The sequence below is a fragment of the Pteronotus mesoamericanus genome, unplaced genomic scaffold (assembly GCF_021234165.1).
Source record: "Pteronotus mesoamericanus isolate MK-2021 breed Mesoamerican mustached bat unplaced genomic scaffold, CSHL_Meso_final contig_502, whole genome shotgun sequence".
Lineage (NCBI taxonomy): Eukaryota > Metazoa > Chordata > Mammalia > Chiroptera > Mormoopidae > Pteronotus > Pteronotus mesoamericanus.
The window spans coordinates 2,001,397-2,025,094 of record NW_026555187.1 but is presented as its reverse complement, the minus strand read 5'-3'; the positions used below and the strand labels follow the sequence as shown (position 1 = coordinate 2,025,094).

Sequence of the window (23,698 nt, the reverse complement as noted above, 5' to 3'; positions counted from 1 at the left end):
GTGAGTGGAAGTCCCGCACGTGCTGGGAGTGACACAATCATGATTCAAATCCCGGGACACCCGACACCCGTGCCCTCGCGCTGCGTCACTGTGAGCAAGGCACACGGCCTCTCTGTGCAGCAGAGGACGGGCAGCGGGCTGAGGAGGGGGGACGCTCAGTTCAGGGGTGGTCTCCCCGCTCCCTTGGCGCACTTGCAGCAGGCGCCGCAAGTGGAGCCCCCGGCCACACACCAAGGGGAGAAATTCTGGTGATTGGGCCCCCCTCTGCCCCGTCGCCCCCGGGCTGAGGGCGACCCCAGGGGATGCCAACTTCTCACAAAGACACGAAAGAAGCCACATATCTCAACTGGTTTATTTGCTTTTGAGGTGTCAAGTTTGGGGGGTTCCCGGGGCCCAGACCCCAGCAAAGTCCAGTAGACACTTCCACGGCCTGGGGGTTTGGGACAAGGCACTCACAGGAACTCTGGGGGTCAGGGAGAAGACACCCTGAGGTGCAGGGGCCCTCTGTTGGGGACGGAAGACACAGCCACCTTGGGCAGGAGAGGTTTTCCCTGGAGATTTAGGACAAGATGGAAACCTGAGATGGTGGGGGAGCAGCACCCCCTGGGTGGGTGGAAAGCCAGCTCCGCTTCCCATGACGCCGGGGTGCCTCCCACGCTTCGGGGATCCGCAGGCCTAGGGAGCTGAGAGCCGCTTCCAAACCGGCTTTGCCTGGGATTTCCTGGAGATAAAGCGTGAAGGACAGGAAAGCTGCTCACTCCAGGGCCCCGCCACCCGCGCCCCCCCCCCGCCCCCCCGCTGCAAACAGGTTGTGGGGAGCCAGGGCCACTCCCAGAGAAGGGGTCCTGTGGCTCTTCTCTGCGCCCATTCACATGGGAGAGACAGGCACTTCTGTGGGTCTCTGGGAAGCGGAAGGAAAGGCTTGGGTGGGGAGAGGGAGGAGCAGAAATGGATATTCAGCGGGGGTGCGGCTCAGGGCTGGACTGACGTCCCTCAAGGTCTGAACACTGTGACAACTGCCTCCAAACCAGAGGACAGGGCCTCTTGACAGGCATGTTCAGCATCCGTCTGGGAATTGGCTTTCAAGAGGCAGCACTGGCATACGCCCTCCGTCCCACTCAGCTGTCTGTCGAGGGCCCAGGCGGGTCCTGGCTTCCAAACACTTCCTCACCCGAGGCGGCCCCAGGCCCTCAAAAGGCACTTATGCCCAGGGAAGGGAATGTTCATTTGGAATATTTAAAAGAAAAAAAAAAGAGCCCTCCTCCAAGTCCGGGATGCCATGGGATTCACAGCCACGAGGACTGGGGGGCAACCTGCCACGAAGGTGCCCCCCTCCGCCCCTCCGACCACGGCCGCGCCCCACGCTCCATGCCGGCTACAGGCTCAGTCTTCAGGAGGAGGCTGGGGACTCAGGGAAGAATGGGGCTTTGTCCCACCATCCCCAAAGGGGAATTCTGGCTCAGACACTCCAAGCAAGGGGTGGAGAGGTCAAAGGTCAACAGTCTAGACAGTGGCAGCAAAAAAGGAGGCTGGTGTGGTGGGCGGGTTTCCCTTAGCAGCTCCCTCCATACCGCCCACCCCTGCCCGGCTGCCCCCCACCCCGAGGGGCACAGGCCTGCTGGTGTACACACGCCCCAGCTGGCCCAGCTTCCCAACAGAAAGGTCCAAGATAACAATAAGGCATCTTAAACCCACTTTCCCAGCTGTCCCTGTGAGCAGGCCCTTCCTGTTCTGTAAGTTGCCATGCCAGCAACCAGCAGGGCAGCTGAAAATTATTTTCCTTGCTGAAACTATCGCAACCTGATACTTCCCCCAAAGGCCTGGCACTGATTAGAAAGGCATGATTTTGCCCTGGCATGGCCCTGCCTCTCCCAGTGGCCAGGGGACCTTGGCTGTTCCCTGACTAGACCACGTGGGCCACGTGGCACCCGGCCCAGAACACCAACTTGAAGTCCTCCTTCTTTCCACCTTTCTTTCTTTCTATCTATCCACTCTGTCTTATTTATTTTTCAAGCTACGTATTCATGCACATACCATTGACCTTCTTTTTGGCAGGGAAGGGGGAGCCAAAGGAGCTGAGTGGAGAATAAAGGTATAAGGCGCAGAGGCTCTGTGGCACCTTAAACCAGACACCCAAGTCATTGTGCCTGCACCTATTCCCCATCTCAGCACCCTTGATAGGGGTGCACCGGGGCGGGGGCCTCCTTAGCTTTCCTATAGGTGCCCCCAGCATCACTGCTCACTTTCCCCCACCAGCCTTCACAGCACATCCCTCAGCCCGTCTTCCCAGGCAGCGACGCGACGCCCACCTCCTCCGGCATCAGTCTCCACCCCTGACAAGCCACGCCCATTTCACAGACCCGGTCCCGTGCCCCACTCTGCACCCCCAATCTGAGACTCTGAAGGTGACCGGGGAGAGGAATGGGACCTGGCCCCCCTTCTCACACAAGGACGTTTTAGTCTGAGGCCCAGCCAATGCAGACAGGCACATCATGGAGCAAATGGATGAGTGTACCCAAAAGAAAAGGATTTAAAAATTCAAAACAGGAAAAAATAAAAAGCTGGCAGGGAGCAAGTGAAATATTTAATGGCTGTCTGATTAAATAAAAATGAGCCAAATGCTCTGCGTCATGGACAAGGACGGGATTCGGCTCAACCGGAGGGAATCGGAAACAAACACAGGAAGACAAAAATGACACACACACCCTCAACAATGATCAGACAATAAGTTACGTCTCTAAGCTGATGAATTGCAGGGTGCTTTAAACAGAGAGCCAAAATAAGGACAAGAGAAAGATGAGAATGTGGCACTTGGGGAGGCTGCACCTGGGAGCCCAGATGAGTTCGCACCCGGCCCGGTTCCAGTCCCACCCCCTCCCCATCTTGCTCATTCATTTTCTCCTCAGAGCCCAAAGATCAGACCTTTGGGGAACAGAGCTGGATGGAGCCTGATGCTGCTATCAGTAGGACCCCTGGGGGACCCCTCCCCTGGCCTTGGGCCCCCCATATTCAAAAGACCCTCAACTGCTGCTCACAGGAGCTAGCGGAGGGAGCAGATGCACTGACAAGCCACACAGCCAGATTTCTCAGGAGACCACAGACGCAGACTGGGGACATGGAAGGGGCTCCTCTGGCCGATGGAGGGCTGGCATGGAGAGGGAAGCAGAGCCCAATCACGTCGACCTGCTGGCCACAGCCCACACCCACTGCCAAGCACCCACCCCAAGCCTTCCACCTATGCCCACTCTCCCCCTCCAGGGAAGGCCCAGGACCCAGAAAATGCCAGTCGACGCAGCGGTTCAGCAGAGGCAGAAACCACTCCAGGCTTCGGGACAGGAGGGAAAGGGGGTGCATGTTTAAAAAAACTGAACAAAAATCACCGACATGATCCAAGAGAGCGTCAGATTCTAGCATACTTCACACTTGAGGAAAGGATAAAAATCGCATGTTCTCCAGAAAAATAGAATACTTCCAAAACGTGTGTTTCTCTCAGTTGGCTTCCTGGTTGCTGCCGCTGCCCTGTCCCTCTGACGGTGTCAAGGTCCAGCTGAATGTGGTTGCCCCGGGGAAACGTCACTCTCACCCCTGGCTGGTAAGTTCAAAGTCGCCTGGGAGGGCGATTCTGGGTGTGTCTCCAAATACCACCTGCACAAAAGCCAGCCAACTGCCCCGCTGCCCTAGTGCTCAAATGCGCCAGCACATATGGAGCCCAGCAAACCCGGCCCCCGGCCCTGCTTTGGGCGCCCCCCCTTAAGGAAAACAAGAAGCCAGCCCCTAGCACCGAGGCTGTGAAAATCCAGGCCAGATGTGGGGTGCGTTTGCAGCTGCTACACATTTTTACATGTTAAAAAGAAAAAGTCCTGTGCGTGTCAAAACAACAAAACCTGTTTTCCCACCGGTGTCCCTGCTCCAGAGCCCAGGGCTTGGGTGCTGAAAGGGTCAGCCAAAGCTTTCAGTGGTCTGGGGAGGGCCCTGCCCCACTACCCCAAGCCAGGGGGCTTCAGTGTCACCTCAATGTCAGTCCTCAAACAAAGACGTAGGTCCCGTTTTAAGGGAGGGGCCGCACCCCCGGAAAAAGAAAAGACTTTTGTTGGCTAAAGCCTGAGTTTTAACCAAAGGGAATATAAATTACTTGGTGCCCAAACTAGCACTATTGTTTTAGAAAAGAGAATAAGAATTTTTAAAAAAGAGAAAGAGAGCAAGCCACACCACAGCCCAAGGCAGTCCTTCCTGGGGCTGTTCACGCTGCTGGGACATGGATGGGGCAAAGGCTCTTCAAGAGGCTTTTAGATTCAGGAGAAACGAGTCACAGAATGGAGGAAGCTCCGAATCCCTCCACCACAGACCTAGAAGAGCAGTGCACAGGCGGCCCCGATGTGGGATCGCGGCGCAGACACCCACCTGAGCAGGACTCTCGGCACAAATCCGCACCCAAGGGCCTCCCAGCCATCCTGGCCACCTCCCCTCACGCTCAGGGAAACCGAGAAAAAATCTTCAGCCGCCTCCTTCAAAATCAATCAGCGATTTTGCGGAGAAAAAGGGAGAGGAGGTACGTGAATTGAAACATTTGATCTGAATCAGATCCCCAGCTGCCAGGTTTGTCTCCTCCTGGGGTCCCTGGTGGGACAAGGTCTTGGGAGGCCTGGGTGACTTTCAGTGTTTGTGGCAACAGTTGATTTGGCCTTCTGACTGCTCCAGGACGCCCAGCATCTCCTCGATGATGGCCCGCAAGGCCCTGCCCAGCTGGTCTGCGTTGTACGGCTTGCCCAGGGGAGGCACATGGACAAAGGCGGAGCGGCCGTGACTCTGGTACAGAGAGGTGTAGTAGGTGAAGTCGCAGAGGTACCTAAGCCGCAGGGCATGGGGGCGGGAGAGAGATCGAAACGTGGTCAGACTAACAGGACAGCCTCCATCGAAACCCCCTGTAAGACATCCAACCTCACCCGGAATCCACAGGAGGGAAGGAATACTGTTTCTCCTTCCCCAGGCTGGCAAAAATTTAAAAAAACCTGACAACTCTCAGTGTGGGTACATAAGTGGGGACATGGGCGGCGTGGGGTGCTGCCAGCGAGGATGCCCATCGCCCCGGGGCAGGCAACTTGGCAGCCTAGCAAAATTACAAACACACAGTCTTTACAAACTGATAGTTCCAGTTTCCAGACCCCACCTTCGGGAGCCATCTGCACAAGTGCCCTAGGAAGATAAAGTGTTCACTGTGGCATGTATAACGGCAGGAGAACAGGGAGCAACCTGCTGGAGTCTGAATGTTTGTTCCCCTCCCCCAACACACATGCACACAAAATTCGCATGTTGAAGCCCAAGCACCCAGTGTGACGGCATTAAGAGGTGGCAGTCTCTGAGAAGTGAAAGTCCTCGTCAGCCGAGTGAGCGCCCTTCTGAAAGAGACCCCCGGAGAGCTCTCCCGCTCTCCCCGCCATGTGCGGACACAGCAGGCGAGACGGCAGCCACCTGGAGGAGGGCCTTCATCAGAACGCGTCCAGGCTGGTGCTTTGACCTTGAAATTCCCAGCCTCCAGAACCGTGAGCAATACACTTCTGGGGTATTTTGTTCTAGCAGCTCAAACAGACTAAGACACAAGCTAAAGGCCCACTGACAGAAGGATGGCTTAATAAACTCCGGTTTATCCACACAATGGAATACTATGCAACCATTTACAAGGTCTGTGGCAGAGCCAGAGGAAGGCAGAGGACTCCCTAAGACCTGGCCACACGTCCCCGACACTCAGGAAAATCCACGCCACCTAACCCCATCCACATAAAAGCAAAGCAAAACAGGACAGAGTCATAAAGCAGCATGCATGCCAAGCATCCTGTACGCGTACGAAAGCACGCAGGTGGTAAGCAGTTTCATAATGTAAGTCTTATTTAACAGAGGGATCACTAGGGGGAAGCAGAGACGGCAAGAGAATTTTTCACAATGGGAACATATGAGAACATGTTCCCAAATTATTTGTGCAATTTAAAACTAGTTTTAAAAAAAGACTGATAATAAATTCAGTCACTCCTACATTCAGTCAGTCAACTAAACTTGTCATCTGTTATCTTCGGGCTTGGGCAGCGTAAGAAGTGTTTAGAAATCAAGGTACCCGGTGCTGCTGAGAGTAGGGCAGAGGACACACTTTGGTCTGGGAGGTGGAGAAGGCGACCCTGAGGAGGCGACATGTTGGAGCTGAGACCTGAAGGAGGCCTTATCAGAGGGAGGCAAATTTGGGCAGAGGCCATAGCAAGTGTGGAGGTCCCAAGGCTGGAGCGAGTGGGTGTGAGGGACAGGAGGGGGCTGGCTGGGGACATGGGTCACAGTGGGTAAGGAGAGAATGGAGGCGATGAGGGTGGAGGGGGTGGGTAGGGGCCAGACCACATAGCACCTGGGGATGGTGGGGATTTTATTCTAGGTGCAGTGGGACATTAGGAGGCATTTAAGCAAGGAAGGGACAGCATCTGATTTAAGTTTATAAAAGATCTTGTTATAGTCTCCCTCCCAAATTCACGTTCACCTGGAATCTCAGAGTGAGACCTAACTTGGATATGGGGGGTTTGCAGATCTACAAGCCAAGGAACGCCAAGGGCTCCTGGCAGCCAGCTCGGGTCAGGGGCCAGGGAGCAGGCTCTCCCTCAGAGCCTCCAGAAGGGACAGACCTTGCCGACACTTGGATTTTGGACTTCTAGCCTCCAAACTGGGAGAGAGCCACCAGGTTTATGGTTTTGTTACAGCAGCCGCAGAAAACTAAGGGAGAAACAGACTGCTTGGGGGCGGACAGCCAGGGTTGGATAGAGGTGGCAGGAGGAACACCAGGGGCTTGGCTGGTGCAGGGTCCTGATGGGAGCTGGCAGGGGCCTGGGTGGGGAGATGTGGGCAGCTCCATATGTCATGAGTTTCAGAAGCACAGTTAGTGGGACCTCTTAGTCTATGTACTTTGCTCTGTGGCTTAGGCATGGTGAGCGCTCAGCCCACAGAAGCCAAAGTCAGCACACTTGGCTTGCTCAGCACCAGCCTCGTGGAGGAGGGAAACCCCTGCTCATGCCCGCCCCACAGTGCCCTACCTGCCAGCATCTTGCGAGATGGTCACTGACACATCCAGGCCCAGTGTAGTGACCCTCTTACACACAGCGTCCATGTCGATGATGGAGTCAATGCTTTCAGGCCCATCTTCCACGCAGCACTGGGAGCCGGGGCAAAAGCGGCAGTTGTCCAGTCCTTTGTAGCCCTTGTTGTGGCCACACTTTTCCAGTGTGACTGTGGTGGCCATGCCCGACACACCCACATGCACCACTAGCTGCAGACAGACAGGCAGGACTTAACAGGGTCTGTCCATGGGACTAGGAGACCCCTCAGGTCAAGGATAGGGTTGCATTCTCTCTAGACTCTACGTGGGGTTACACTGTTTCTGACCTCTTGCTGCTGGAGTAGACCCTGTAGTCAACTACTGCAGAAAGGTATGCCAAGTGAAACATGCAAGGGTATGAAACATGCAAGATTTTTGCTGTAGCTTTTTCTTAAAACTTAAAAAAAAAAATTGATCGATTTTTTTTTTAAGAGAGAGAAACATCAGTCTGCTGTTCCACTTATTTATGCATGAATTGATTCATTCTTGTATGTGTCCCAACCGGGGGTTGAACTCACAAACTTGGTGGATTGTGATGATACCCCAACCGAGCTGCATGGCCAGAGCCACTGCAGCTTTTAACACAATCAAATACTAGAAAGAACGTAATTAGCCATTTGTGGGGGTTGGTTAAATAAATCATGAAGTACAATGTAGCTGTTAAAATGCCCAAAGCAGTTCTATAAGGAATGATTTTCAAGACACTGCCAAATGCAAAAGACAAGGTATAACTTCTATGAATCTAGCCTAAAAATAATCAAAGATGTAATAATCTTTCAATGGTCACTCCAGTGTTATTTATAAAAATGAGAAAAACATGGAAACAAGTGGCATGTCCAATAATGGGAATGGTTATATTATTACTAAAAATTACCCATCAATTAAAATAATGTTTAGGGAGAATTTTTAATGACCAAGATGATTAAATGCATGATAAAATTTATAGAAAGCAGGATACTAAGTTGAGTACAGTTTCACTTCAACTATCAAGTATTGGTATGTATGCTTATATACAGAAGGGGCATTGTAAGAAAACACATGAACATTTAAAATACAGGCAGCCACGGGCCACATGTGGCTACTGAGCACTTGATGTGTGGCTGGTACAAGTTGAGATGTCCAGTCGAGTGTAAAACATACCAGATTTTGGAGATGGGCCCAAAAAGATGCAAAATGTCTCCTTTGTGATTTTTTAAAATGTTGATTACATGGGATCGAAGCAAGAACAAAGCCGCACAAATCAGCCTGGTGTGGGGCGCCCACCTGCAGGGCCCGACAAGGAAGCACCTGCCTCTGCCCCACTCACCTGTGGGCTGTGCTTCTCCCACAGGGCGGGGATGAGCCTCTGAACTGTCTTGTACTCGACCGGAATCTCATACACGTGCAGATCCACGCTGTCGCCAAGGCCCAGCTTCTCCAGCTCCTGGAAGCAAAAGGAGAGGGAGTGTCATGGCATCAGGTGAGGGCTGCAGGGACGTGTCCGCTGGGGATGAACTGGCCCATCCTCAGAACACAGGCTGGTCTCCTGCCTCGGGCAGGGTGGGCAGGCGCGTGTGCTGGTCCACCAGAGCTCTGTCTACATGTCCATGAATGGCAGGGGTGTGATGCTGCGGCCCCAGGTGCTAGGCTCTGGGGGCTTGACCTCTGCCTGTGTGACCTTGCGCACCTTACTTAACCTTTCTGAGTCGCAGTTTTCTCATCTGTAAAATGTGGATAAAGAGTTCTTACCTTACAAGACGGTTATAAGAATTAAATGAACAAATTCAGAGTTCCAAGCAAGGCTCAAATAATGTTGCCTACTGTGACTACTGTTTTTGTTATTACACTTTTCCCTCTGTTACGCCTGATGAGAATTATTTACAGACTTGGTGCCTGATACACAGGTCTCAGTGACACTTACTGAGGCTCCCCAGCTCCTTGCGGAGCCTCTCATTGCCTTGGGCGTGAGGCAGTTTAGGAACGTCATGAATTACATAGAAAAATGGGCTGTGGGTAACCACGTGCACTTTTCTGGGAAACACTGACGCTTTCCACCAGGGACCTGGCTAGTAACTCCCTGCGGGCCGAGCCTGCCACCTGGCTGGCCCAGGCACAGCGCACAGCAGGCCCGGGCACAGCGCACAGCAGGCTCAAAACCAGATTTGATTTACGACAGGAACAGCGATGCTGCCAGCCTGGCACACAGAGGTAGGCAGAAATATTTGGGAATGAAGATTTCATCCAGCTCGATATGTAAATCTGGGCATTCTTCGTAGTAAAATTAATACACCAAATGATGATTATCAGTAGGGCTGTTTACATTGTTCTCAGATCTCATGCAGTGGCTTGAAAATGCTGCCGCTGGGGGATAGCATCCAGCTCTGTGGGCGGCTCCCAGGGGAAGCGCTGGTGTGGGCGCCTCAGCCTTGCAGAGGCTTCAGGGTTCCCTTATCCAGTTGCCTTGACTGGGCTCCGCCAGCTCCGCACCCCATCACGGCAGCTCATGCTGGAGAGTGCCTGACGCCTGGAAAAGCAGGTGCCTCCTCAATGATAGATAATTCCCAGGTGCTCCCCAAAGAGAGTGCCTCAGGTCACCTGGACACACGGCCACTCGGAGGATGGGCGGGGCGTACCGGGTGTGTGAGCGTGCGTGGGAGTCTCACATGCCAACACCAAGAACTGAACCCCACCGCTCTCTCTGGGCGCACTGACAGGCCGGACCGGAAGGACCCCTAGAGATACCCCACAGCCGGACACACGGCTGGGCGTGAGGCTGAGGGGGTTATGCTTTGTGTGAAATTGGCCGGAAAACATTAAAATATACTAAAGAGAAACTGTAAAATATTTCATTTCTCTCACAACCACTTTTCTTGGTTATTCATATTCTTAATCTTCGTGTCCCCTGTCCTTCCAAGCCCCACCTTCCTGGACTGCGCAATGGGAGCAGGGAAGACATTCTTTCCAGGATTTGAGGGTTCGGCGGCAGAGAGGGCCCGCGCTCACCAGCGGGCAATCACGTTCCTACCCGACTATGCTGCTTCTCCCGCCCTCAAACCCGAGAAGCGTCGGAGGTTTTAGATCTGCGATCACCATTTCAGCTCCCCAATTTCCTAGACATTTACCCAGTTTCTGCATACGGGAGTGATTACTATGGCCACGCAAACATGGACAGACCACCATTGGCTTGAGGTTCCCTGGATACACCTAAGTTTTTTTCGGCAGATGGATTTGGTAAAGGGCACTGGAAAACTGAGGGCGCTGAGCAAGGGAAAGGGTCAGAGTCTGAGAACTCAGGTAAAACTCACAGTGGGGGTACAACTGTAGGACTTTTTGACTGATACTGGAGAGACATAGTCTGTGGTTAATAAACCTCTAATTGAACTGTAGCTGAAACTTCTGGAAGCCCTGAAAGCCAATTTTTCTTGAAGCCATTAGAATGTGCTGTGGGAGATACAGTTTTGAAGGGATTTGTTGTTGAAACTTGGTGCTCAAATCACTTTCTCTCCAGAAGAACAACAGCTCCACCTACAGTTTCATCCAGAACAAGCCTGGCAGTTCCTTATGAAACTGTGGGAAGGAGGGAAAAAGCAGCCCTGCCCAGAAGGAATTGAGAGTCAGGTAAATCCCGCTGTGTGGGCAGCTGGAAGGCTGGGGTGGCGGGGGGGGGGGGGGGGGGGCGCTAAGCAAGCTTCCCCTGTTAAAGTTGACCTCAAACTGGGGACAGGGGCCCCCAGTAAGAGGCAGTATCCCTTGGTAAAGGAGACCCTAGAAGGAATATGCCCAATAACTCAGAAGTTTCAAGGCTATGGACTCATTGGGCCCTGCCACTCTCTGTACAACACAGGATTTAAGGGCCATCACTGACATTGTAACAGAACAGTACAGCCAGGGACAGCCTCTGGTATTCAGTATTGGATTTAAAAGATGCTTTTGCATTCCGGTTGGCCAAGACTCTCAACTGCCGTTTGCTTTTGAATGGCAGGACCCAGAACCTGGGGTCCAGACTCAGAACTGCTGGACAGTCTTACCACAAGAGTTCAAGAACTTTTCCATGGTTTTTGGGGAGATCTTGAGTCTTTAAAAGATCTAAAACTAGAAGGAGGAACTCTGGTATGCATCATTGAACTAATCCTATAGCTACCCTGAACCATTTGGCCTTTAGTGGCTATAAAGTATCAGCACAGAAGGCCCTGCAGGGTTTGGACGCCACGAACCTCCTTCCCTCCTCTCCCTTCATGTCCCTTTGGCTCAGTCCCCTCCAGCATGAGGACCCCATATACCAGGCTCAATCCTCCCTCAGGGCCTCTGCATTATCTGTTCCCTCTGAAGGGAATGCTCTTTCCCCTCACTTTCTGGTTGGTTGGCTCCCTCTTAGCCTTCATGTTTCGGCTGGCCTCTCACCCTGAGAAGACTTCTGGAAGGCCAGCTCCCCTTGCACAATCTCTCAACCCCATAGGCTACATCCTTGCCTCAGCACAGAATACGCACACAGTAGGTGCTCGTGCATGTCAGCTGGAGAACAGAGCGGCTCAAGCTTGGACTGAGAACGAACACAGATCTAGGTGACGCTGCAAATGTGCCGGACCCTCCTGAGGGTGCCTCGCCTTCCTCAGCTGTAAGTGGGGGTTGGGACTAGCTGCCAGCTAGGACCCCTCTTTCCTTTTCATCCTTTCCTACATCCAAAAGTAGCTCATTACTCACAATTTCAAAAAAATAGAGACAGTCTGATGGGGGACTCAAGAGTTGGAAAATTTTAGTTTCAGGTAATAGCTAGTAAGCTTAGTAATCAATGCACGTAAAAAGCTATTGTTCCAGGAACTGAGGGTGTGACCCACCCTGACTCCAGGGACCACACGCAGTCCCACCTTTGTGCCCCAGGAGGACTGCACGCTATCGAGATGGGCTCTGAGCCAGATGCTCCAGGGAGAGACAGTGCCCCCCCATGCCCCCCCCCCAGGACACAGATAAAGACCACCGCCCGGGGCGCAGTGCAAGAATGTGGCAGCTTTTATCTGATTAACTTTTCCTCTGAATTCCAAACCTCTTACCTACACTTTTCTTCTCCTTACACAAAGGATTGGTTTAAAATGGAATGTAAGACGGTCAGTTAGGGTCTTCTCAGATCATCCGCCATCTGAATAAAGTGCCCGTAAAGATTCGATCCCTCTCTCTGCTTATTGGTTCTGGTAGTGACAGGCAGCACCAACGCCGGCTGTTCTGGTTTCAAGTCCAAGTGTCCATCAGTGGATGAAAGAATAAACAAAATGTGGTCCATCTACACAGTGAAATATTATTTAGCCATAAAAAGAAATGAAGCATTGACACATGCTACGGTGTGGATGAAAACAGGATGCTGAGAGAAGCCAGGCACAGAAGGCCGTGCAGTGTGTGATTCCATCCACATGAAATGTCCAGAACAGGCAAATCCATAGGGACAGAAAACAGGCTAGTGGTTGCCAGGGGCTGGGGGAGGGGCATGGCTGCTCACGAGGTGGGCGGGCGGGTTTCCTTTTGGGGGTGATAGATATGCCCAGAACCAGACAGCGGTGGTAGTTATACAACATTGTAAATGTGCCAAATGCCACTAAATTGTATATTTTAAATGGTTAATTTTATGTTATATAAATGTAACCTCAATTAAAAAATGTAGCTCGTAATTGCATGGACGGTGGAGGGTAGGAGTCAGGGATGTAGCTTCCAGAGCTGGGTGGCTAGATTGTTCCCCCCCGACCCGCCCGCTGGCAGGGTGACCCTGGGCACATCACCCACCCTCTCTGTGTTTGAGTTCCATCATCTGTAAATGGCATTAACAGTAACACTCACTTCACAGGAAGGAAAAAAGGAAACAATACACATGAAAGGCATAGGGCTCAAAACATGTTAACTTAAACTATACTTTAAAACATGAGTGTGCTTCCTTTAAAAAAAAAATCAAAGCAACTTCTGGCTAAAATGGAGCCACGGAAATCAGATTTACCCTTCTGTCTGGAACTACTGGAAAAACATAGACAAAACATGTAAAATAACAGTTTTCAGACATATAGTTGAATCAAATGTGAGGTTCTAGAAAGGGTAAGAAAGCTACAATCTGCAGCATGGAGTCCCAGAAAGTTGGGGGAAAGGGAGCAAGAGAGAAGGGAAAGGCAGGGGTATTTGGAAGAAGATGAAGGGAAGTGGATAGGGGGGAGGAGGGAGAGAGGGAGAGAGGATGGGGAGGGAGAGAGAGAGAAATGAGAAGCCGAGATCAGATCTTCCGAATATCCGAGGACTGACGGGCATATACACATGCTGAGGCCAGAGATAGAGCTACTGGAAAGCTCGCAGCTCATACGGGTCTTAAAATACTTGGTGTTCCCACCAGCCAGAATGGAAAACCTTCATAAGGAAGTGAGGGGAAGTTAGTCCTGTGAATAAAGACAGCTCTGGTCCTGAGTAACAAAATTTAACAGCAAGCCTGGAAAGGATGAATCTGTTTCCAGTAACTTAATTGTATCCTAGAATAAAGTTCAAGAACTGTTTAGAGGAAATACAAAAGTATCCAGCGTGCCACAAGGTGAAATTCACAATGTCTGGCATCTCTCTGAAACTTCCCAGGCAGGTGGAGACAGAAAACTAGCACCAGAATGAGGACAAAAGTCAGTCAACAGAAACAGGCCCAGCAATAAAACAAATGGTAATAGATGGGACATTAAAACAGTAGTGTGTATACGTATTTTTAAAGGTAGACATATCAAGTTTGAAGACACCTCACTCCAAGAACAGGTCCCATCCTCACATTTCAGAAGCAAGTTACTCTTAAAGGCAGATACATCCATGCAGACCTATACACACCTGAGAAAACACATAGTACTTATTTTTACATCAATTGCATTCTTTGGTAATGGTGTTTTCCCACTGAGCAGGTGGTTTTGGATAGCTAACTGCATTGTCGATCTTGTTCCTTTCCCTTTCCCTGCTGCATAATATTCCATCTTGGAAGCTAGCTGCCATTGACTAAACATTCCCCTGCACTGGAATATTTAAGCGGGTCACAATTTTCAATGATAAGCCATGCTGCAGCAAACATCCTTGTGCATATTTTTCATACAATGTGTAAGACATAAAAGGTAAGTGGCCTTGCTGCAGTGCAAGATCGATACCTATTTACCAGCAAGTGATACTGTCAAGTCAAAACTGCTTTCTGACCTCAGACTTGGTACATCCTAGAGATGGTGGGGGGCGGGGACTTCAGGGGTTATAAGTGAATCTACCCCTAATCCCCAAGAGGAGGTCCACTGAGCTCTTTTCTGTCTTAATGACACCAAAAACACAGATAATTAAAACCAAAAATAGAGGAATTATACTCTATAAAAATTTTTAAAAAAACAAAACAAAACTTCTGTGCAAAGGACACAATTTCCACAGTGAAAAAACAGACCATGGAGTGAGAGAAAATATTTGCAAATCACATATCTGACAAGGGATCAATATCTAGAATATATAAAGAACATCTACAACTCAACAACAACAACAACAACAAAACTAATCCAATTTTAAACCAGGCGAAGGACATGAATAGACATTTCTCCAAAGACGACACACAAATGACCAATAAAATACACATGAAAAGATGCTCAACATAATTAGTCATTAGGGAAATGAAAATCAAAAGCACAAGGAAATACCACCTCACGTCCCTCAGGACAGCTTCTTTCTTTCTCTCCTTTTTTAAAGGAAGACAAGTGTTGGTGAGCACACGGAGACACTGGGACGCTTGTGCACTGTGACGTGTGGCGGGAATATAAAAACGGGCAGCCGCTGTGGAAAACAGTATGCCCAGCCTCAAAAATATTTTTTAAAGGTTTCATAGTATTCTCATTTGAGAGAGGGGGGAAGGGACAGAGAAAGAGAAACACCGAAGCAAAAGAGAAACACCGACTGGCTGCCTCCGGCCCCTGCCGCGACCAGGGATCCAGCTTGCAACCTGCGCGCGTGCCTGGCGGGAGTCGAGCCGGCGGCCCTCGCGTTACGGCGCGACGCTCCACCCACGCCGCGCCAGCCAGGGCCGCTCCTCAAAAACATTACACACATCCCCAGAAGAACTGGAGAAGACCTCAACGGATATTTGTACACCGATGTTCACAGCAGCATTATTCACAATAGCCAAAAGGCGAAAACAAAACATCCATCCACTAATGAATGGATAAACAAAATGTGGTTTAAGATACAACAGAATATTATTCAGCCTTAAAAAGTAAGGAAATTTTGGGAAGAATCTGAAATCTTGCTCAACAACATCTGTTGTCAGTTTGGCTCAAATAAACTGTTATAAAAGTTCTCTTTAAAAAGAAAAAAAAGGAGAGATGTCCTGGCTGGTGTGGCTCAGGGCATTCAGGACCAGACTGTGAAGCAAAGGGCTGGCGGCTTGATTCCCAGTCAGGGCACGTGCCTGGGTTCCAGGCCCAGGTCCCCAGTAGGGGGCACAGGGGAGGAAGCCACACATGGATGGTTCCCTCCTTCTTCCCTCTCTTCCCTTCTCTCTAAAAAATAAATTAAAATTTTTAAAAATTATTTAAAAAAAAGAAAAAGGAGAGAAAAGAAATTCTGACATGTTACGACATGGATGAACCTCAAAAGCATTATGCTTGGTGAAATAAGTGTCACCAAAGGACAGGTCCTGTATGGTTCCATTGCCATGAGGTCCCTGGAGGAGCCAGATTCACAGAGACAGAGTAGAAGGGCAGGTGCCAGGGGCTGTGAGGTGGGGGTGGGGACATAGCGTTTAGTGGGGCCAGAGCTTCCCTTGGAAGATGGGAAGTTATGGAGGTGACCGTGCTCAATGCGAACGAACTGCACGCTTAAAAATAGGTAAGAGGTCAATTTTACATAATGTATATTTTATCACAATAAAAATGGCTTAGAAGTCAAAAAATTTAAATTATATTTATCTTTTTATCTATTTCTCTATAGAGAGAAAACTCGGGGAATCTGGGCATGAAGAGACTTTTTTGCACTATTCTCATAACTTGTCAAAATTTTAGTTGAAAAGGGATAAGAAAAAAAAACAAAGAAAAAGGAAAAAAAGGAAAAAAAAGAAAGGGGATAAAGATGGTTGCTTCCTCATCCCACAGGGCGGTGGGGAGGAGTCTCCAGCAAAGGAGTCTGGCCCAGGTGAATCACCTCAGCTGTCCCACAGTCCGTCACCTTGGTCCCCCATCCTTCCCCTCCTGTCCTCCGCTGCCTGGAATTTTCCTCCCCCACCCTGTGTCATCTTCTTGTGGCCCTGGCAGCCTTTTCTGGCAACAGAAAATAGGTTGAAGAAAGGTTGAAGGCCAGAAATTAAAAGAATCCATCTCTCGGGCTGTGTGAGGATTTAAAAGGATCGTCTTTGTTTGTTCAGAGTTTCAGTTGGGAAGTTGTCCCCAAAGTGAGCCCCTCACAAGCCTAAGCAAGTCAATTTGGGTGCTTCACTTCTGAGGGCAGAGAGATCAAGGAAACTGCTAATTCGATGAGTGACCCATCCCAGGAATTCTCCCCCGGGGAGCGGAAACCTTCCCATGGCCACCGTGACACGTGATGTGCTACGGTGGATGCTGGACCCCGGCGGCCGACTGTCCCTACAAACCCTCTCTGCCCTCTTCTCTGGCACTGGCGTGTTGGCCATTTATCCACATCATCTTAGTGGTAGGAAATGAGCTGGGAGCCACAGAATGTGTCACCAGCTTGACCTCACCTTTGCTCCTCACGTCATCTGGGTGCCCACCAAGCCTCTCCCCAAGTGGGGGAAAAAGTCTCAACTATGAAAACCACCATCAAAGAACATGCACACACCTCAAAGCCAGCAGCCCAGCGGTGAGGCATTCACCAATTTGCAAAAGACCCTGATATGAGCGTCACTGCTGCTTTACTCTCAGGGAGCACCCTAACGGGTGGCTCAGCTGGTTGGGCGTCGTCCAGCAAAGCGAAAGGTCACAGGTTCAGTTCCCAGGCAGGGTACACACATGCCTGGGTTGTGGGTTTGGTCTGTGGTCAGGGTGCATATGAGAGGCAAGAGGCAACCAATGTTTCTCTCCCTCTCTTCCTCTCTCCCTGCCCCTCTCTCTCCTAAAAAAAAAATTTCTTAGGGAGCAGACTCTGAAGGCCCCCAATGCCAATGTCAGTGGGAGGAGGGGGTGAGTCCGGAAAAGAGCCAGTTGCCCCCTGCACCAAAGCAGGCTAAGCAAAGGCAGCCAGCCCCATCAGGTACAGAGCCTGCGCCATACGTTCCAGACCAAGGAGACTCCTCTAGGGCGACTGAGCTCAGGACGGCAGCTGCCCCGGGGCAGGGCGGGGATGCAGGAGGGAACTTTCTGGGAAGACAGCGATGTTCTCTATCTTGATCAAGGTATCAGAGACAGGGGCATAAATATTTTTCTCCAAAGTGATGGGGACAATGAAGATCAGTAGGTGTGGCTTCATGCAAATTATTCTCCAATTTTCAAAAGGGCAATGGAGTCAAAGAGCAGCTATGAAGTTCGTCTGAAGTTACGAGGAGTGGGTGGCCTGTAATCTCACTCAATTCTTTGCCTCTGAACACTTTCTGTTCCTCTGGACCAGCTGGTTCTCCTGGGGGCTGGCAGCACACACCAGGCCCCGCGACAATGTGCGGCGAGCGCCGAGCATACTCCGTGAAAGGCAGGCAACGGCCCGGGAGCCCCAGACGTGCATTGTCTATACCCCGTCTACCTGACAAGGCTCCGCCACTTGGACTCGTCTGACCGATTCCCTTGACCCCACAACAAAGACCGCTTTTGTTCCCTGGTTAATATCCTTAGCAGGTCTGTCTAGACTCACTGTGGCAGTAATTGTCCTGTGATGTCACCAGGACCTGTGACCCGGCTCCTCCTCGCCTGCTCAGGCAGGGAGCACTCCAGACAGCCCCAAGCCAGGGGGTCGCAGCCCCTGAGGCCTGCATCTACCTGGGCCTCCTAGGAAGAGAGACACGAAGCTGGTGCCCCACAGCACGTGGGGGCGACAGGAGAATGAAAAACGTGATCTCTCCTGCGAGAGGTGCTGAGGAGCACCATCTGGGGAAAGACCACGGTGGGGGGTCACCCTTCTGCCCCCAGAACTCCCACCTCCTGCTGCAGCTGGTGGGTGTTCCCCCAGCGCTGAAGAAGGAAGGTCACGTGAGGGAAGGGGAGCGAGAGACCGAGAGACAGAGATGGAGGAGGAGAGGAAGGGAGGCAGAGAGAGACTGAGAGAGACTCACAGGGAGGCCAAGAGAAACAGAGAGAGAGAAAAACATAGAAACAGAGGTGGAGAGATGGGAAGGGAAGCGGAGACACTGACTGAGACAGAGAAAGACAGACCCACAGGGAGGCCGAGAGAAGCTTAAAGAGACAGAGTGGGAGAGAGAAAAAGAGATACAAAAAGAGAGAGAGATGAAGAGAGAAGGGGAGACAGACAGGGAGAGAAGTGAGCTGGTCCCTGAGAGGGAAGGAGGGGTTCTTTCTACAGATGGCAACTTGGGCTTCTGAAAAATCAGCTGCGACAGAAAGCAATGACGCTGGCTCGGCAGTGCAGCCAAACCCCTACCTTCAGCCGCAGGTGACAGACGTCAGCTGCTCCTGCAGCTTGAGTCTGGACCACACCACACACACTCGAGGCCTCTTTTCCTGAGGTACGGATTTGCCCTATCCCACAGCTGCACTCCTTTCACAGGCAAATCTGTTTTATCCAGGCCAACGCAAGAGCGCCCACCGCGGCTCCGAGCAGCCCCTGCGTCAATCGCGATGACGGCTGCAGACCAGCACAGCTCCACCGATGTGGCCTCACAGCACAGGCAAGACTTACCTGCGGTGGCAAGGAAGTCAGCAGGGAGGCTTACACCCTGGGGAGGGGGAGAGCTTCGAGGGGCACAGGGGTTCTGAAAAGAGGCAAAACGGGAAGGGGCTGGAACGTCCTAAATCTTGATCCTAGAGGCAGGTGACGCGCAGGTGCCCATGAATAAAATTCCACAGAGTTATAAGAGCACAGACATTCAGGGGAGAGCTGTACCACCCCAGTTTTGTTTTGTTTTAAACAGAGAAACAATCAGATCAGGGCAGGTTGCTGTCTCTTTAGCTGGGGAATGATGGAGAACCTTCTCTTGTTCATAAACTTGGGGAAGAAAATGGAAAGTCTTCCACAGGCAGGGTCTGGAGAGATGAGCGACTGAGACAGAAGGGGTACTTCCCTCTGGGGCAGCAGGATGAAAAGCAGTCACCCCCTCCGTCCAAGTCCCAAAGCTGATGGGGGGGCGGGATTTCCAAAGATTGTTTAATTGATTTTTCTCCTATTTAGATGCAGATCATCATGTCTGGGGCCCAGGAATTCAGACACACGGCTTTGTGTCCACTCAGCCCCATGAAGGCTCGGGTCTGAAACTCGCACAAAGCCAGACACACACGTCTTCAGAAACACGCTGTTTCCTTTTTGTCTGGGGCTCCAGGGAGCGGGCGCTATGAGCAAGGCCTTGAACATGCTTCCATCTGCAGGGTCCCGGGGACCCTATCCCTCTGTCTCACTCATAAAATGGGATAAATTTTTTTTTAAAGGAAACTGGCCAAGATTTTTGAGGTTGGAGTAGGGGTGATAAAAAAAAAAAAGTGGGAGCTCCAGCTAGAGGTGGCCCATCAAGATTTCAACTTGGATTTTTCTCCAAATTCAAGGCTCTGGAGTGGAAAGCAGGCAACGCCTTAAATCAAGCAGCTAATGGGCTAGGAGTAACGCGAGTTTGGCTCCGGTCTCTGCAGATCTGATTTATATCGGGAGGAAACGTTTCTCTTTCTTTCTGCCCATTGTTCCCTGGTCTGTCCCTCCAAACGCCCCATCTGACAAAGAAACTGGAAGGCTCACTGGCTGACACCCTGCTCAGGACAGCAGGAAAGTTCCCCCACACCTCTGCCAATATGTAGTCTTCTCCTCCCCCAGCTGCCGGGAGGCACCAGTGAGGGTCACTGCATCCCCCTCAGGTTAATGCATCCCTCAATATCCCTGCCTGGTGCCCCCAAAACCTGGCTGGGGCATGGGGCACTTCTGAGGTAATGCCACTCCTTTTTTTCTGGCTGTGTGACTTCAGATAATTCTCTTGGGGCCTCAGTTTCCTCATCTGTCAAGTGGGTGCAGGAATAATTAACTGCTCCTAACCATGCAGGGGTTGTTGGGAAAATTTAGGGTGCTGGGTTGCAGAACACACTTGGGTCAACACATGTGAGCTACAGTAGTTGCCATCAGGGAAGATGTGCACAACAAGCTGAGCTATGTCACAGGAAGCTTCACAGGAGATGTTCGTGTTGTAGATTCCTTCCTTTCTTTGGTGTCACATATTGCCTGTGGGAGCCCAGCCCCAAGACTGATTTCTACCCTTTGGATCCAAATTACCTGGACTGCAATCCAGCTGGCATTCACAGTGTGTTCCCCAAAAGGACCAAACCCTAAAAAAAACAGTAAAAGCAGCATGTCACCGCAGAGTGGCCCTTCCCAGCCTGCTCAGGGTCAGGCTGCTGCGCCCATCTGGGGGAAGACAGCAGGGCGCTGCAGGAGCAGCTGACACCTGGGACAATGTTGGGGACCTGTCCTGAGTTCTGGGGCACACCCAGCGCTGCTTCGGAGCTGCCCCCCACCCACACACACTTGTCTGCTCTCAACTGAAGCTGTGTGTCCTTTTTTGTCCTTACTTTCACGTGCCTCTCGTGCCCGGCAAAAGGCCAGTGGCCTCCTTTTGCCCCAGAAAAGGCTGGTCTTGCTCCGTTCTCAACTTCCTCCCTTGTCCTTGACCCAAAAAATAATTATTTTATCACTCTCTCCCTGTGGGGCCTCTCTCCTATTCTGGAGATACAGGGGGCTGCAGGCACCCTGTGGCTCGCCACTGAATGAAGAACGGCCCTCCGGGATGCCTGTGGACGCTGTCCGGGCATCATACCACCGCCCTCCTCCCCACTCGCTCATCATCCAGCCCCGGCTACAAGCTGAGACAGTCACCCAGAAATGTGCTAAGTGCTCTCTGTGCACTGTAGCATTCAGCAACACTGCATCCCCTTTCGGGGAAGGGTGTTTCCTGGGCCCGTTTTACACAGGCCCGACTGAGGCCCAAAGAGGTTAAGTCAGCAGCCCCAGGTCACACCGGGAGAAGATGGAAGAGCTGGGATTCAAACCCAGACCTATGAGTCCATGGCTTCCCTCTTCTCATCACCCTGTCACCCTGCCTAAAAAAATAAACATCTCCGAGAGAGGCTGCCCTGGAAGCATGGGTCACTCCAGTTGGGCTGAGGGTCCCAGGTAGTGTCAAGGCCCTGGGAAGGATGCTGTGCCTTGGAGGAGCTGGACTCCATTCCCCTAGCTGAGTCGGAACCTCTCCATTCCCTCCCTTCCCTGTGAAATTCAGTTTCCCCCTCTGCAAAACAGAGACAGTTAAGATGTCATGAGCTCATGCAAGGATAATGCCCAGTCAATAGCTGCCAGCACAGTCAGCAACAGAGCAAGAAATAACCAGATATAGGAGGGCTGCAAGGGGTGATGACCCTCCCCCAATCATGCACACCTGTTAGTCAGGTGAGTGGCTTCTTCCTGGAAATTCCGGGACCAGTCCCACCCTCCTAGGTCACAAGACACCTGTGGGAACCTTGTCTGGATTTTTCACTGGGACCGCTCCATAAGGCGAGTCAAAATGAGACCCCAGCCACACCCCCGGCAGAAGTTGACGCCCACGTGGTCCCGAGTCTTCTCGAGGAGGAACATTTACTTTAGGGGAGTTGGTGACAGTGCGTGGTGGGGGTGGGGTGGGGCGGGCTCGCCTACGAACAGCCCGGGCAGAAAAGATTTTGACCAAGCCGATCCCTGAGACAACCAGGAGAGTAGCGGGGAATCCGAGGTCTCCTGAGTTCCACCTGGCCAGCCCGAGGGGGTGGAGAGCAGCCCCCCATTAGCACAGGACTGGGGAGCAGTGGCTGTCAGAAGGTTCATCTATCACCGGGGCACTTCCTGCCCGCAAATCGGCCTTTGTCCCCTGGGGCCTGGGGTAGGGACAGGCCCGACTTCGGGAGGGGCAAGAGAGGAGGAGTCCAGTCCAGCTCACTCGCCGGGCAGACGGAACAGGCAGGTGCCCGTAGGGTCACCGTGTCCAACCGGGGAAGGAAGGACGCTAGAGGAGCCTGCTCAGCGCGGAGAACTCGACTGGATCCCCACACCCTTTCCTGTCCCGACCCCGACACTGAAACCACTGGGGCGCCCCATTCTTCACTTTCTACGTTGCACGCAACGAGCTGAGCTCCTGTGGGCGATGACATCTTCCTAAGGTGGCACGACTTTCCAGCACCTGCCCAGCCCGGACAACCGCACCCCACCCTCGGCCCCGCCCGCGCCCGGGCCCGACCGCCGCCGCCATCAGCGCGTACCCGTCACCACCACCGCCTTCCGGGGCTGCTCCATGGCGTTCGGGCTGCGCCTCACACCGGCTGGGATCCGGACTGGCGCTGTTCTGTGCCGCCAAGGCCCGGCCCCCAGCCACGCCCCAGGCACGTCCACGCCCCTGGCCCCGCCCCACCCCAGCCGCTAGGCGTGCGCGTCCCCGGGGCCGAGATGCGTGCACGCGCACGGTCCAACCCAGGAGCGCCGAGCGCCTTGCCCTCCTCAGCTTCAGATTCTCACTTGTAGTAGGAGGACAGTTCTTCCTGTAAGGTGTGGCCACCTGAACTCACTGAAGCTGGTCACCTATTCCGCAAGTGTTGATCGAGTGCCTGCCGGGAATTATCTGGGAGTCGCCCCACTTCCCTGTGAGCAAGACTCTGTTGTTCATCCCGTTTTACAGATGGGGAACCTGAGGCACAGGTTGGAAGGCTGCTGGGCCGGAGCCTCCGGGGGTCACACAAGTGGTATAAGGCCAGGAAGTTGAGCCAGCGAAGAGTTGGGTGGCGCTGGAAGGTTCTCTACAGGCTTTGTTTCTAAGGAGGCTGATGTGGCCCAGAGGCCTCCGCCTCCCCTCCCATCTCCCACACTCACCCCAGTCCAGCCCCAGCAGTCCTCCCGGGGCCTAACACAGCCCCACCCCACGGCCTCTGCACTTGCTGTTCTCTCAGTTACCACGAACTGCTTCCTCTCCTTCGGGGCTCAGCTGGAACATGGCCTCCTCCTAGGAGCCCTCCCTGGCTGTCCCCTCTTCTGAGGGGCCCTCCTTACCTCCCTGGCTGGAATCACCACCGCCCCAGGAGCCCCCTCTCATTTCCGCATTCCATCCTCTTCTTATCAACGATCCCATTCAGAAATAATTTCTTTATAAGTACTGCTTTTCTGGCCTATTTCCCATTTCCTCTGACATAGGGGTGAGGACTTCCATGCCAAAGGGTGTGTCTCTATTACATCAATGTCCCTGTACCCAGTACTGGCCTGGCACACAGTTGGTCCCCTACCAAAGTTCATCAGAGGTCAGAATTCCTCCAAAAACCACCAGAAAAAAAAAAGTTTTTGAGTTTCTTGCCACATCTTCAGAAACGGCTGGAACGGCTGGAACTTAGACTTCATCACTGACATCTCATTCCAAGCAGCCTTGGCCCAAATTAGCCAGGATGCTGCTGAAGTACCACTTCCTCTGGCCCAGGG

General features: G+C 52.1%; 1 protein-coding gene across 8 annotated transcripts; it reads right to left on the bottom strand.

The window, feature by feature from the left end:
- Window positions 1–340: 340 nt before the first annotated feature.
- On the bottom strand, window positions 341–23,298 carry PGPEP1 (pyroglutamyl-peptidase I). 8 transcript variants are annotated; one of them, XR_008529599.1, is made up of 5 exons: window positions 22,498–22,561; window positions 20,486–20,538; window positions 8,430–8,546; window positions 4,402–4,846; window positions 341–721 (listed from the first exon to the last, which is right to left on the bottom strand). XR_008529599.1 is itself a non-coding variant. In XM_054578882.1 (5 exons), exons 1-5 carry the CDS (start codon window positions 22,529–22,531, stop codon window positions 4,654–4,656), a joined length of 630 nt encoding a protein of 209 aa, XP_054434857.1. In that variant the 5' UTR covers window positions 22,532–22,569; the 3' UTR covers window positions 4,519–4,653. The 8 variants fall into 8 exon arrangements, 7 of the variants coding, with proteins under 7 accessions (XP_054434858.1, XP_054434857.1, XP_054434862.1 ...); XM_054578882.1 differs by lacking the exon at window positions 341–721 and adding an exon at window positions 7,062–7,294 and having other exon boundaries at window positions 4,519–4,846; window positions 22,498–22,569; XM_054578887.1 differs by lacking the exons at window positions 341–721; window positions 22,498–22,561 and adding exons at window positions 7,062–7,294; window positions 18,917–18,989 and having other exon boundaries at window positions 4,519–4,846.
- Window positions 23,299–23,698: the final 400 nt, after the last annotated feature.

Bases quoted from the DNA above. Each gene is read 5' to 3' on its own strand.
- PGPEP1 (XM_054578882.1), bottom strand. From the start codon at position 22,531: ATGGAGCAGCCCCGGAAGGCGGTGGTGGTGACGG. The intron at 8,547-20,485 runs GTAATTTGGATC...TTTTGCTTCCAG, and splicing joins CCAGCTGGATTGCAGTCCAG to GAGCTGGAGAAGCTGGGCCT. The intron at 7,295-8,429 runs GTGAGTGGGGCA...GTCTGTCTGCAG, and splicing joins GGGAGAAGCACAGCCCACAG to CTAGTGGTGCATGTGGGTGT.